This window comes from Ptiloglossa arizonensis, chromosome 2 (genome assembly GCF_051014685.1).
Source record: "Ptiloglossa arizonensis isolate GNS036 chromosome 2, iyPtiAriz1_principal, whole genome shotgun sequence".
Taxonomy (NCBI): domain Eukaryota; kingdom Metazoa; phylum Arthropoda; class Insecta; order Hymenoptera; family Colletidae; genus Ptiloglossa; species Ptiloglossa arizonensis.
In genome coordinates this window covers 9,130,224-9,145,083 of record NC_135049.1, presented here as the reverse complement: position 1 = coordinate 9,145,083, position 14,860 = coordinate 9,130,224, and the positions used below count along the sequence as shown (strand labels likewise).

At 32.1% G+C, this 14,860-nt stretch overlaps 3 protein-coding genes across 10 annotated transcripts in view; 2 read left to right on the top strand and 1 right to left on the bottom strand.

Annotated features, from left to right (window-relative positions):
* Lim3 (Lim3 homeobox protein) overlaps positions 1-2,890 on the top strand; it is a 105,323-nt gene extending 102,433 nt beyond the window's left edge. For both annotated transcript variants that reach the window (XM_076304883.1, XM_076304884.1), the window contains one exon: positions 2,271-2,890. The gene's annotated coding sequence lies outside the window, so the exon portion shown is untranslated. The remainder of the gene's footprint in view (positions 1-2,270) is intronic.
* The window catches only part of Cnn (phosphodiesterase 4D interacting protein centrosomin), a 37,811-nt gene extending 32,335 nt beyond the window's left edge, over positions 1-5,476 (bottom strand). For 2 of the 3 annotated variants that reach the window (XM_076304870.1, XM_076304872.1), the window contains exon 1: positions 1,300-1,563. In XM_076304870.1, the coding sequence (XP_076160985.1) occupies positions 1,300-1,424 (125 nt within the window). In that variant the 5' untranslated portion in view covers positions 1,425-1,563. Of the gene's footprint in view, positions 1-1,299; positions 1,564-5,411 lie in introns of those variants that run through there. The other variant, XM_076304873.1, reaches the window with a different exon arrangement.
* Positions 5,477-5,728: 252 nt separating this feature from the next.
* Positions 5,729-14,860, top strand: LOC143143532 (uncharacterized). Of its 5 annotated transcripts, none has more exons than XM_076304877.1 (10): positions 5,729-5,807; positions 5,979-6,156; positions 6,234-6,426; positions 6,968-7,361; positions 7,715-7,803; positions 7,899-8,027; positions 10,196-10,723; positions 12,776-13,291; positions 13,359-13,589; positions 13,745-14,860. In XM_076304877.1, the coding sequence occupies exons 3-10, from the start codon at positions 6,316-6,318 to the stop codon at positions 13,898-13,900; spliced, it is 2,154 nt and encodes a 717-aa protein (XP_076160992.1). In that variant the 5' UTR covers positions 5,729-5,807; positions 5,979-6,156; positions 6,234-6,315; the 3' UTR covers positions 13,901-14,860. The 5 variants fall into 5 exon arrangements, with proteins under 5 accessions (XP_076160992.1, XP_076160994.1, XP_076160991.1 ...); XM_076304879.1 differs by having other exon boundaries at positions 5,740-5,758; XM_076304878.1 differs by lacking the exon at positions 5,729-5,807 and adding an exon at positions 5,825-5,843.

The window sequence follows — 14,860 nt, the reverse complement described above, 5'->3', positions numbered from 1 at the left end:
TTATGAAACGAAGAATTTATGTAAAATATCGAATAAAGATATAGAGGAAAAGGTTCAGGAATATTATAGCACGTTATAGCTCTTCGAATATGTCTGTTTGGTACGATGATTCCGAGTTTCGTGGAACTGAAACGATGCGTGGAATAAAGAGGATTGCATTTTAACAGTTTCTTTGATTCTCGTTCTCGCAATGAAACATTTGTAACTGTTATTCGAAGCTGTCAAACCGAACCCAGCCGTCACGCATCGAAAAACTAACAGAGCAACGTTTGCCCCAAAATATTCACGACAAACAATCTAAATTTAGGTAACGAAAAGGTAAACGTCTTTTACGTAGCTTTAGTCGTTTTGATCCAGTAACTCGGTTCCGGTGTAACAAATTTTTTCTCGCTTTTTCCATACAATCGCATCTTTGTACATGGTCGAAGATAATTTTAAAGTTCAAGGGAAAGACACACGAAGAATATTTAACGCAGAAACGTCCTGAAAACAACTTGGACCTCCTGTACAAGTATATTAGCAAAATAGTGACCTAAGACAACAATCTAAAGGACTCGATAACTTATTTATCGCGTTTTATTCGATTATTCACGAATTGATGCACACGATATAAATAGAACGTGTTTCCGAGTAATCTATAAGATATAAACTTCAATATTTTCTACCACGCGGTACACCTAATCAAAACCCAGAAACAACAAGAAATCATCTATTTCAATATCCAAATATTATCCATACGATTGAACAAACACGATTCTTTGTTCAAAGAAACAATGTATGGCGTAATCACCATTTCCGTTTCATTTACCCGATACGCAATCCTGTAATTACTTTTACGAACAGACCCAAAGTGTTACGGACTTAAATAATTTTTAATTGTACATACGCGATGGTATGTATACTCTATCCAGAGGAATTCAACAATATTATTTCCGTTGCTTGTGCTCGACCCCTTCCCCGGATATTTACCAATATATAAATACAGGGGTGCACCACCTAAGAATGACGTCATGCTGCCAGAAAAATGGGGCAAAACGGGGCAAAATAGGACAAACGCTACCCTAGCGAGGTATAGTGGATTACAAAATACAGCCCGGTTCGTTTTGCAGCAACACCACCGTCGAATCATAAGACAACATTTACGTTACGATCGTAAAAGTGCAGCGTTGCGCGCTGCGCTTAATACCGTTGTTAAAAATATTCGTTGCACCAGCAGCAGTGGGAATCGATCCTCTTTCAATAGTAGGCATTCCAACGATAGACCTGGCCCAGGACTAATCGGTGATTAGTAATACTCACTTTCGAAACGGGCTGTAAACGGCACCCCAAACGTTCGTCCTGGTCGGCGATGGTGGGCTGTTTTGCTGCTGTTGATTGGAATATCCGTAACCGGCGAAAAACATATTGCGGTAATTGTTCCTCATCGGTGAGCTGAAAACTACTACCAACGTCCGTACGAATGACTCACGAGTACGAATAACGCTTGTACAAACTTACAAATTAAACTATAACAACGATAACAACGGTAAATAACAATCCCGATAGAATAATACTAATAGAACTTGTACTTTCAGTGAAACACTTTGGCACGTTTATTTGGCACAGTATGTCAATACGATGCTAGAGTTTCAAGCGAGCATTATCGTCAACGCGTGTGATCAACGTTGACGAATCCAGCCGTCAGTCTTAAAAATTGCGAAACCGAGCACCGTCAATCCCCGTTCGTTTGATTACGTTCACGCGGTTAGAACCTTTCGAAAAGGAAATCCTTTCCCGAGTCTATGTATATGCTCCTGGACCGATCAATAAGATAACTCTCGCTGAAATCGACACGCCAGATGATTCTTCACTTGTCCATCGCGCGTTCTTCTCCGCGAACACACTACTGTTCTCGCTGTCCCTTGAACGATTCGACGTATCTGTACACTTTACGCGCGAGATCGAAGGTGTCCCGCGAGGAAACGACGACAATCCAGCGTCGCGTACGTTCACCCCTTTGAACGGCACCCTGTCACTGAATTAGCAGTTTGTACTTGAACACAGCACTCTTGGAGGACAGCGATCGCTTTCTCGCCGGTCTGTCATCTTCCATCGCGAACGAATCGTCGGACACGTTTGTCGAGATTTTTAAGAAAATCTTCACCTGTCTGTCACACGATGACGCACGAGTCTTTCCCCCCTTATCGGTAATCCACGATAGGATGTATCAACGCGCAAACACGTTTACTTTCGCTGAAATATCACGATACCCACAACTCCTCGTGTTCCAGCGACGGATTGTACGCAACTGAAGGCGAGCGACGACGCGGCTCGTGGAGAGACCGAGAGAAGGTCGGGAAGATTCGTGCACTGCGGCCCGAAGAGTGACGGAGACGCACGAATGGACCCTGCGCGAACGAAAGGGGGACGGAGATACACGGAGGAGCTGAGATAAAGAACAGACGGAGTACGCGTAAACAGGAGGGGGAGAGTCGTATGACAAAAACAGATAGTAGCAGGGTTGCTAGCAGACAAAACGAAACGAAACGAAACGAAATGCGGCGTGCATCGGTCAAACGCAGTGTCTCTCATTAGGGGCTTGAGCGAGAGATGTTGGCCGTATGCAAATCTCGCTTTGAAGTAGACTACCAGAAGAGAATTAGAAACTGTTCTAGACGACGTTGTATCTGTTACGATGGTAATCCCTACTGAACGGGAGCCAAAGCCTTTTAACCCCTTACCGCCTGGCACGGTATACGGAAGAAAAAATATTTTATTACTGTTTTGAAAAATTGAAATAATTACATTATATACAACCAATACACGAGAAAGTATGAAGTTAAATAATCAATTTTTTCAGATTACTCGTTAAAATAATCGTCGAATATGTACTAAATGGTTAATGGCTCGAAATAAAAATATTTCAATTCATCGAATGGTAATTCACCATTTTTATTTTTTACTCGATCTCTGATATTATTTCCCTTCTTGTTTTATACATATAGACGTTATTTCATTTGATTTATTTCATAAACATTTAACGCTAAAGCATCGACAATACAAAATAAAAAGAACGCACGCGTCGTGTCGTGTTTATTAATTTTTATAACGAGATATCGTAAGAAATATCGAGAAAAAAATGAAAAATCATGTTTCTCGGTCTACGTGACTATTTAACTTAATATTTGTTTTCTTTCACTGATAAAATTGCTGAAAAGCGTCTCCCTATCCTCGTTCGAAGAGATTTCAGAAACTTCTGACGTGTAACGTGACTGTCGATTACGCGCCGATTAATCCTCGATATACGTGTACGATGATCGTAATATAAGTCTACTTTTCTAATGAAACGCATTCTGTGTCCCTACTATTCCGAAAAACCGAATTTCTTCCACAGAATTAATTACGACGATAATAATCGTCTCAAATATTTATGTAAAACTTTGTAATTACCAACGTGGGATAAGGATCTTACTTAAAGCCGGTCATTAGAAATAAAAGGGTGAGAATTAGGATAGAATGCAGGTACAAAGTATAACCTGAAACGATTAAACAGCAAATATGAGACGGACGTTATTATGTTCGCAGTAACGTAAGAGCGTGAACACAGCATTATTATGTTTATAAAAACATTAAAAATTTTCGTACAATATATCAGTAAATACATTTCATTATTTGATAACATACACATGTTTATTTCATTTTCAAATTTCATAATTAATCGTTTGTTTACATTTTAATAAAATCAAATTTGATTTGAGAACCACTAGAGTGAACAGTGACCTCCAACCTTGCCGGGTGAGATAGTCCCTGTTTAAATAAACAGTGAACAATTCAATGTTTAGTATGCATGCCATATGGAAAACTTAAAAACATTAATGCAATGTTGTTTTCGGGTTTTTTGAATACATGTGTACACCAGAGCTTGTAATACAAAATACAGATAGTGGAAAACCATAATATTATGTGAAATGTTTAATTAGTACACGATTACAAATATCTGATTTTGTGTATTTTATATGTAACAAAATTATTACATACAATGCCAGGATTCCATTTAGCGTTCAATCTTTCAAATTACTTAAAAATATACTTACAATATATAATACTTACGTATTTTTATTTCTGACATTCTCTATCTAGTTTAAAATACTTTAAGATTGAAAATTATTATTATTTTAATTTGATTAAACGATATTTTTCAATAATTAACTTATCAAAAGAATGGATTAAAATGAACTTTTGTTTTATATGATAATAAAACTTTTTTTATTTTCTTTAGTCATTAAAATCAGTCTCTTTCTGTAATTTGATTTAATAAGTTAACAACTTCTTTTATCTGGAGTAAAACTTTTAAGGAAAAAAATTCTTATAAGGATGCGATAATGTTATCTGGTATCAAAATTATCTCGTTTATAGTTCATAAATCATTAATTCTTCAAAGGTAACTGCTTCCGAAAACATCCAAAATATCATGAAACCACCACATCATTGTTATTAGTCAATTTAATGGACTTCCTAATATTATTTCATTTCACATAAAAGAACACATTTGTTCCGATTACAACAGTAAATTTATAAAATATACTGTAAAAATAGTTTTTAATTATCGCAAAGTTTGTAATTTGATATTCTATTATAAAACATTTTTGTGATGTAAAGCTGTATATAGAGATTATTGAAAACCGGTATTATCTTCCATAAAGTTATTTCGTATTAAAAAATTTTTAATATAAGTTACAATTTTAAAACATTGTTACAAACTACTTGATAAGTAATTTTCTTAAAAAATGTAATTAAATCACATAGCACATTAACGATGTTCAGTTAAATTTAACTCTAAAACTTCTTTAACCTTAAAATCTAATTTTAAAGAATTCTATGTAAATCATGTAAAAATTTATTTACATGTCACGTATTATGGTAAAATAGTACTAATGTCTCGTATAAACGGGTAATTTTACAAGCACAAAGTAATAGAAACTATTTCAATCTAGTTTAAAATGAATTTGTTTACATCTGCGTGCCTCGTTGGACTGTCGATAAAAATATTCCCTACTATTTACTTTGTACTAAGCTTTCTAACAGCTTTTTGTAAATAATATATAATAATATAGAACTTGATGATAGATTGTAGAGAACTAGAATTCGTTTTTCCAAACAAGAAATGTTGCGGCTTATTATAAAACTTTACATTGTATAAATTATTAAAATTGACAGATGTATACAATAATACGATGTCGATAAATTTATGATTAAGAGATAACAAATGTGGAATTCAAAACATGTATAAGTATAAAATATCCTACATTAAAGTTTCTTTTAGAGTAGAATACAGAATTAAAGAAACAACGATCTACGAGGAAAATAGACCCCCTGCTATGGAACACAAAAATAGCGTCACACGCAATGGATAATTTAACAAATGTACTTACTCGTCAAAGTAATTTGACACTGAAGCCGTTTCATCCAACAAATGCTCCATCTTTTACTCGATCTCGCAACAATATGTCATTAAAAACACATCAAAAAAACAACAAAATGTGCATCGGACTCGCATACTCTCTCAACCGTCAAATTTGAAAACACTAATTCTTAATACTTCCGTTGCATGCGCTAATTGCAACTGCGTCGCAATAGGTTCTACCAACGATAAACTTTTATCTTTATCCTACAAAATAGAATGTCCCTAGCGAAACGATAGCTTCATTGGACCATGAATACAATAAAAGGGATCGGTCGTAACAAAGCGCAGTTTAAGAAAAAACAGTGACAATGTTATGTAATTATCGCTGGACATTGAAGGATATAAAGTATTGTGTCTATTTAGTGTATAGTTCTCGTTCCTTTTTAATTGAAGTAAACACGTGAGAGCAATTTTAAGTGTCGTATAATGATATTCGCATAAATTGCCTCATTTACAACATCCTTGTACAACACTGTATAGTCCAATCCTTTGCATTTCGCGCTTAACACAATTGTGCGTTAATTTTCTGGAACAGGGGGCCACTACCTACATATACATCGAACTTCTAAACCAGTGGCTATTTAAGCCGTAAGTGGCCAGTATTGGTCAGTATGGAAGTCGTCTACTTCTGATGCGTAAGGTGATTTTTGTGAAATTTTCATCGCTACAAGTATACAGCACAATTCAACGATGACTCGATGAAACCGAGTAAGGTGGTGTATCGTGGAAGAATGAATTACTAATATGTTACGATTTTATTCCTTAATTTTTATTAACATTGCTTTCATAGACGGGCACAAAGTCAGCACAACGTCGACGTTGACAGGTGGTAGTTGTCATTTTCTACTCGTCCCCTTGGAGATTATTGCACCATGTTCGCAACGCTAAAGAATAAAATACGAGAGGAAATAGGGAGTGACGTGTCAACTGTTGTTAGAAATGCCGGCAACGTGCGCGGTATTAACTCGAGGCATATGTCTCAGGTAAACATGTCATTTTTGTATGCCAAAGCATTATCGATGTGAAGCGATATTGCAATCATAAATACACGATGAATTTATTTATAGGTACTGATTAATTTCTTATGGTCGTCTTAAAATATTAATTACTAAAGAAATGCAGAGAGTAATTTAAGTTAAATGTTGCTTATTATTTCTACATATGTTTTCCAGACAATTCATTAATATTATGCACTATTATCCCATGATTATGTTAATGTTTTAAGACTTGTTAGAATGTTTATTAATAATCAGTTTTATTACAGTTCTTTTTCTTGTTGCATTTCTTCTTTAATTTTATTAGTTTTATATTTTTTACAATCAACGAATTACGTATTTATCAGGCCTCATTAAAGAAGGCATATATTCTTAATATATTTTTTTAAGAACTGTAGTTTATTTTGTTCTAAATGACATTTTTTTTTGTAAATTTTATCCACTTTTATTTGCATTGCAATCGTCAATATAATTTGATACTATTGTTATATAAACTCAGTTATAATAAATTATAATAATCTTCTTATAGACTGGATCCACGAGTAGCATTAGTGGATCTCAAATTTCGTTAGATGGTTCGCGCGAAGAGAATGCAGCATCACCTTCTCCGCCAATTTCTTTGAAAAGAGACAGTTCCTTTGATCTCAAATTAAGTGATGGTATGCAACTGTCCGCAAAAGACATAAAGAGGTTTGAAAATAGAGAAGAAGAGTGGCGGAAAAGGTTAGCCAAAAAAGAGGCAGAATTGTTAAAACGGATGGAAAAGAAAGAAGAAGAGTGGAAAGTAAGGCTCTCTGAAAGGGAAAAGGAATGGAAGAAAGTTATTGAAAAACAGGAGAAGGAAAAAAACAAATTAGAAGAGGAATTACAAAACACAGAACGCACAAAACGTTCAATCGAATTGGCTCTTAAAGACGCGGAAGGTACATATTGTTTAGAAAGTATAATTTTATCGAATAAATTCAATATTACTTTAATATCAAGATCAAAATTTAAGAAAATGTTTGAATTCAGAGAATTAGACATCTACTTGACGCACTATATTAACAAAATATTTATTTACGATAGTAAACAAAACTATTGATAAAGACTTCAATTTTTCTATAACACCCATTATTAATTTGTAAAATATATTTTTTAGTTAATTGTTTTTGTAAAACATGTCTCTTAAGTCTAAAGTTTAAGTAGACTATGCCAATACTTTTGTTTGCTATTTTTATAGTTTGTAATTAGAAAAACAAATTTTTTAGTTATTATTAACGTTTCCATATTTCAGAATATAAAAAGAAGTTGTATAGTTTTCAAGAAGATGCAGAACAATTAGAGGATTTACAAACACAAGAGATGGCAAAAGTAAAACATTTAGTACGTTTTATTTAATAAATTTCTATATATTATTATGCATTTTATAGAAGTTACCGTTATTGTTTTATCTATATGTTTTTTCTTTTTAAATTAAGTTACTGGTTAAAGAACAAGAAGTAGACGAAAAAACGCAACACTTAAAATCAACCACTGCAGAAATTGAAAGTCTAAAATCTGAAGTTTCACGTCTTAGGCGATATGAAGATGAACTGAATAATGTACAGGTGAGTACACTATGTAATGGTTGCTTTGTTTGATTCTGAGTATCACCTCTAATACACCATGAACTATAAGATTATGTTAACATAATTATTTCATGTAATTGTGTTAATGTAATATAAGTTGCTTGATTGACACCATTTGAGTAAGTAAATATGGAGCATATTTTAATGATTTTTGTTCCAAAAGATTTATATACACTTTTTATTTTTTAACCATTTTTAAATTTTCTGCAACATCTATTACATCAGTGATATTTAAAAAAAAAATTTGTCACTTTAAGCATAGAATTATACATATATAACTACTGTTTTAGCTGTATATGTTACACAATGTCTTATACTTACATTTAATTTTCATGTATGTATAAAATGTGTCACCAGTTTGAGGAGAAATTTTGCAGTTCATTATTTGAAGAAAAATAAATTATTTTCCAAATGTTACATACTACATTATTCTATTTCTGCAATGTATATGTACAAAAGGGAAGTATTATTTAAAGTACATATTATCAACATACATTTTTATAACTAATAAATATTTACAAATAACAATTTTTAACAATCTATTAGAATGTGTATTACTAAAGAATTTAAATACATGCAAATTTATTAATACAATACTTATAGCATGATAAAATGAAATAGTTATTTCAGACAAATTTCTAATATATGTTTATTCTCTCTAACAATTTTTTTAGTGAAACCAAATTATTTTTTATTTTGAATGTTATTTGAATTCAAAACAAACGTTGGATATTATTTTACCTTGAATATAAATTCATTTTAAAACACGCATTTTTATTACATTGTGTATTGTACTTTGTATTCCTTAACAATATGGGAAATCCTTTTATGGAAAAAAATAGTGATGCATGAAAAATTCAAGTTTTTCATACTTATCTTATTGTTTTTTTTTTTTTTTTTTTTATTAATTGTTTTCGTTTCTGTAATACCAGTTACATGTCATACGGTCTTTTGTGAAATTAATGATCATATACTTTTTAGATATAAGCACGCTTCTTTTTAAAGACTTTGATTTTATTTTGAAGCCTTTCAATATTTTTTATTTTATATATAGCTTTTTGTTTTGTCACGGTTGGCCATGTTTTTTCCGCACATTTTTATATTGATACACAATACCAATCTATGATGTATTTGCGACCTACGGTCAAAACTCTTTAAGCATTTGATAGTTTCGAATATTTCGGACATTCGTTAAAATGAAACAAATGCGCATATGTTCCATAACTCTTACTTGTACTCTTAAAATGCTTTTCAAATATTTGATTGGAAGTTTTTGCTTTCATTTTACTCAAATTTAATTCAGAAAAGGTAGGCATCTTTTGAGTACAAACAAGTTGTGAAAGAACAAAATTCTTTTTATTGGTTATGGAACATGAGCAAAACCTAAGTGTTACTGAAAGTTTTGTGAAAACAACAAACGCATGAAGATTGGAAAACTTTGATAAACGAGAGCATTGGAGATCAGAGTAGGCGGTAATTTCCGCTAATTCGCTGCTGCTACTGCTGATGCTAGAGGTACGTCTTCAAAGCTTTGCTGCTATTCTGCAACGTAAATAACTTCTATAGATTATACTTACATCAGTGTTGCTCTTTATGTAATTCTCTCCTTGGTGCAACATTTTATAAAATAGGAGAAATGCATGTATTAACTAGCAGAAGTGATTTAATAGTAAACAAATTTTCTCATATAATAAAATTTCATTTACAATGTTCCTACTGCAATACTCACACTCCAATGTTGTTACTCTCGTAACAGCGTGGAATAATTAATTTCCGATGATGAATCAAATAATTTTATATAAATTGATTTTTCGTAAACATCAATTTCTTTCTTTCTATTCATTCTTAGTAAACAACAAAAATCATCATCAGTTTTTTTAACAAAAAATTGATCTATCTCAAATTTGATTTCTGCTTCATAATTTACTTTTATTGTTTTCTTCACTTTCAGTATCGTTGTCATTAACCATCAAATTCATCATCATTTGCTTATTCTTGGCTTCATAAGGTTTGGATTATTTCTGAGATTCTATTCATGTTTATGTGTTAGCAATGCTTCGGTAAGGTTTGCGACAAAGCTTCACACAGCAAAATGTAATAACAAAAGAAGTAACATACTTTTTTAGTAATAATGTCACCATTTCCAGGATGAAATGGAGACATTGCGTCACTCTACCCAGCGTGAGAGAACTCAACTTTCCTCTCAACTGGCACAAACAGAGGAAGAAGTACGTCACCTAAAGGATAAAGTTTTTGTGTTAGAACAAAGAGTTGCTTTAGGAACTAATGATCAAGTGACAGTTGATGAAAGAATAGCTGATCTTATGAGGGAAAGAGCATTGTTAGAAAGAAAATTAGAAGAGGCACATCTTCATTTGTCCGATATAAAAACTAGTTGGTCAGGAAAAATCTCTAGCTTGGAAACACAAGTTGGAAGACTTAGCAGACAGGCTGGTGAAGAAGGTTTAGAAAGGAGACGAGTTGAAGAGGAAAGCGATAAACTGAGACAAAGGATCAAGCAGCTAGAAGCTGAAATAGAGGTGAACAATGTTGTCATGGCGACGAAAGACGCCAAGCTTTTGCGCATGGCAGAGGACATCGACGAGATGGCCACGGAACTGAAAGAGCTCCGGGCCAGCGTCGATGATGAGGTGGAAGAGTTTAAACGACAAATTGTGAGTTACCGCGATATGTAGTCATGCATGGACTAGATTGTTTTGAAGAAGATGCCCCATTAGATCTTGAGATGCAAAGAAATGAATATTTCCTGTATACCAAATGGCAGATTTCTCAAATCATCACAGTGCCGAGTTTCGAATTCTTGTGTTATTTTTTTCTATGTAGCCTTTTTATTATGTGAGCCATATTATAATATTGATACAATTACCTGTATGTAATAACAAAGTTCTGAACTTAGATAAGATTATGTCAGTTTTTTTAATAATTTAATCAACTTTTCTTTTACTATCAGCATATTGAAAGAGAGAAAGTTAGTATTTAAGAAGTGACCATTTTATATTTGATTGTTTCACAATTATGTGTGAATTGATATGTTTGTTTTTAGAAATCAGAGGTTTTTCCAATTGTTAATTGTAACCATTTAATTCATAATTGTTTAAGGGTTTTACAAATTTACTTAATATAAACAATATTATCCAATAAGTGTGAAAACATTGGAACGGGTATAAACGGGCGCGTAGAAGGCATCGTGTGTTGTTATTTCGTAAATAAAAACTACATGTCGCCTATTTACTTGCATGTTTTTTCCTAAGATGCTTGACGCTTGACGCACAGAACATTTATTTTATGCATATTTATCAGCACATTCTATTGTTTATAATTTTTTATTTACCGTTATAAGCATGTAAATATTTATGATGTATATTATATTTTATTAAAGTCAGCATCTCGTGTCGATAAATTCGTCCAAGGTCATTTTGGTCAACTTTTTAAAATCCTATATTTCGCTCGTGTCGCCTTTGTACATGAAAATTAAATAGTATCAAGATAATAACACTTTTATGTACGAACGCATTTTTGTATATTTTATTTGTGGAATAAAGAAGGAAACAAATAAATTAAATAGTTATTGCATTCGTTTTGTGCTTGTTTTTAACCCATTTTTATATCCCCCTTTCAAGCAGCTTTTTATATATTATTATACACATGAATGTGTACATGATTGTTTTCTTACAGGGTAACAAACTATATTATATTTTGCTACACCAACAACACAGTCCAATTACGTTTACGTTGCTGTAAATATTAGGAATGCGTATCCAGATGGAAACGATTCAAGGAAAACGTATTGTATATTATATAGTATAGAATGGTTAAATAGAAGAATTTGAAAACTTTGTTGCAAAACTAAATCTCAGAGTAAAAGTTTTTCATGTCAACTGAATATGTTCGCACCAAAAGTTATTTTCACTGCTGGTTCGGGCTTTGGAATTAATGGCACAAGCGACATCCGTTAGAAACTTAATAAAGAATCACTCATTCTGATTTAAATGTTTTCAACTACTATTTCTAATCTAAGTTTTATATAGTTGTTTTATATAAATTTAACATTTAAATTGAAATATTATTTCATATAAGTATGAAAAGTTTATTTGGTAGTTCATTTCAAGCTCGACAAATTATTACATATATAATAGTTGTAGGACTATTAAATATTTTTAATTGATCCTATCTCTTTGGTTGGAAAATATATCTTCATTGAAGAAACAGTTATTTAATTCGTCAAATATAAATCTGTTAACACTTTAAATGAACTACCTTATGAATATTTATTATATAGATTATTATACATTAATGTACATTAATTTGAACATCTAATTAATGATAAAATAATAAGTAATGGAATGCAAGGACAACTTCTATATTTATATCAGGTGCAAATTCTGATGTCAACTCAACTACAAAATATTGTAAAGTATTTATATAAAATATATTCTCTTCCTTTTGGCAATTTTTAATTATTGCTCCATGTTAATTTTACTCGTGCTTTAACTAACTTCATTATGCATCTTTCAGTATCATAATACATATTTTGTTTTATTTTTCACATTTTCATTAATAAACTTCGATTGTACCATAAATTCCAAAGATATGTATTAGAAATCGCATTTGAGCGAATTCTGTCAATGCAAAATTACAGTTTTAATACTTGTTACTTTTAACATTAGGTATTACTCACGTTATTTTGTTTTTTGTTCTCTTACCAGGAGTCTTCTTCGAAAGAGATCACCCAACTGAAACAAGACTTAGAGGACACAACAACGAAACTTTCAGCTGCCACATCAGAAGTGGCGCATCTACGTCGAGAACGAATATTTAATTCCTCCTTGCACTTAGAAGTAGCATATTTAAGAAAAAATTTGGAATCTGAACGAGCAACATCAGCAACACTACGAGTATGTCTAGAAAAGGAAAGAAGTGAAAAGGACTCTGCATTGCTGAGAAATGCTCAAGTTTCCCAAGACATTGAAATTGTGAAACAAGAAAACCAACAAAATGAAATTGAAAATTTAGAATTACAAAATAGAATAGAAAGCCTAGAGCACAATTTGCAAAGTAAAACTAAGGAAATGGAACAAGCAATAGAAACATTAGAGAAAACTAAACAAAGAATGTCAGAGTTAGAGGAAATAGAACGAAATAAGGAGAAAATAGAGAGGAATGAGAAACTTCTTAAATATAGCTTAATGGATCGAGAAGAACAATTAAACGAGAAGACTAAGGTAAATTTAAGAAAAGTAAAAGTCAAGAAAGGTAATATACACAGGATACTAATTATTGTATTTTTAGACAATCAAAATCTTGCAACAACGGTTAACAGATATGAAAAAAACCCTCCAACGAGAGTTGAGAGTTCCATCATCGTCGTTAGATAGTGATGCAGAACCTTCTGCAGCGATTCTTAAACCTAGTTCATCAAAGACTGTTAGTGCTAGACATAACGACACAAGAGATGACGATGTCAACTTTAAATATCTTAAACATGTTTTGATAAAGTTCCTAACTAGTAGAGAATACGAGGTAAATTTGATATTATGTACCGTTAAAAATTTTTAAATATTACAAATAAGTTGTTGGCTTATAAATAATAATAGTAGCTGTAATTTTCCTTCATTAAAATAATTTATTGTAAACTTTCAATTGTTTTCAGACATACCATTTATTTTTTGTTCAAGGCTCTCCACTTAACGAGAGCAGTCGCTACTCTTCTACATTTTTCGCCCGAAGAAGAGAGGTTGCTTCAACAAACTTTACAATGGAAAATGTCATGGTTTGGCACCCGACCTAATTTAGGTTTTGGACAAACTGCCAAAGCTATACCACCCAACTGATAGCTGAAACAAAATCCTCTTCCTATAGATATCATAAAAGCGGTCGCGGATTCGTGGTTGAAATAAAAAAACTGGATTGCATCGATGATCAGTCACAAATAATCGTGAACCATTGAAAGACTAGGAAAAGGACAAACAAATTTATAAACTAGGAATTTCATAAATTTTGTAAAATATTTAGCATTTAGAATACATACATAATTTATTTACAAAAGCTAGGAATACAGATCATAGTGAGCTTCAAAGACACGCGGTAAAATTTGTAGTATAGAACGTTATTTAGGTAAATTTATATGTTGAACATAGAAAAGTTCGTACCGATGTTTATCGCGTACACCGACATTAATAAATAAATTAGTAGGAAAGACACAACGTATAATATTTGCTCAACATTGGGTCACACTATACGTTGTTTTCGTATGTAAATGTTAGAACAAACACACACACAAAATAACTTTGCAATACTTAATATACAAGAATTCTACACACATCCATTTCCGTATACGAATATATTATAATATGTGGCATTTTATTACGAGACAATACTTAATTTCAAATTTCCTGATGTACACGAACTTTAAGTACGCAACACTTTTATACGCAAAATATTACATTTTTTCATCTTATTCATCTTATAATCGATTAATATAAGTTGAAATAAATTGGTGTATTTTGAAGAGCAGGAATTTCATAGATGGTTGCATCGTTGTATGATGTAAGCAACTTGCAATTAGAATTTTCTAAAAAAATTTAAGACTTGTTAGATATGGCTGCAGGTCGGTTGTAAACATTAGGAAAAACCTGTCAGCTTCATCAATTATGAAGTTGGGAGTAATTGCCATAATTATTATTCGTAATATGAACATTGCAGTTGTACCATGTTCGTGTTTGTAAATAATATAATGATGTTTCTATAGAAATAATTAAAGTACACCATGTCAAATGGTTTTTGAAGAAAAA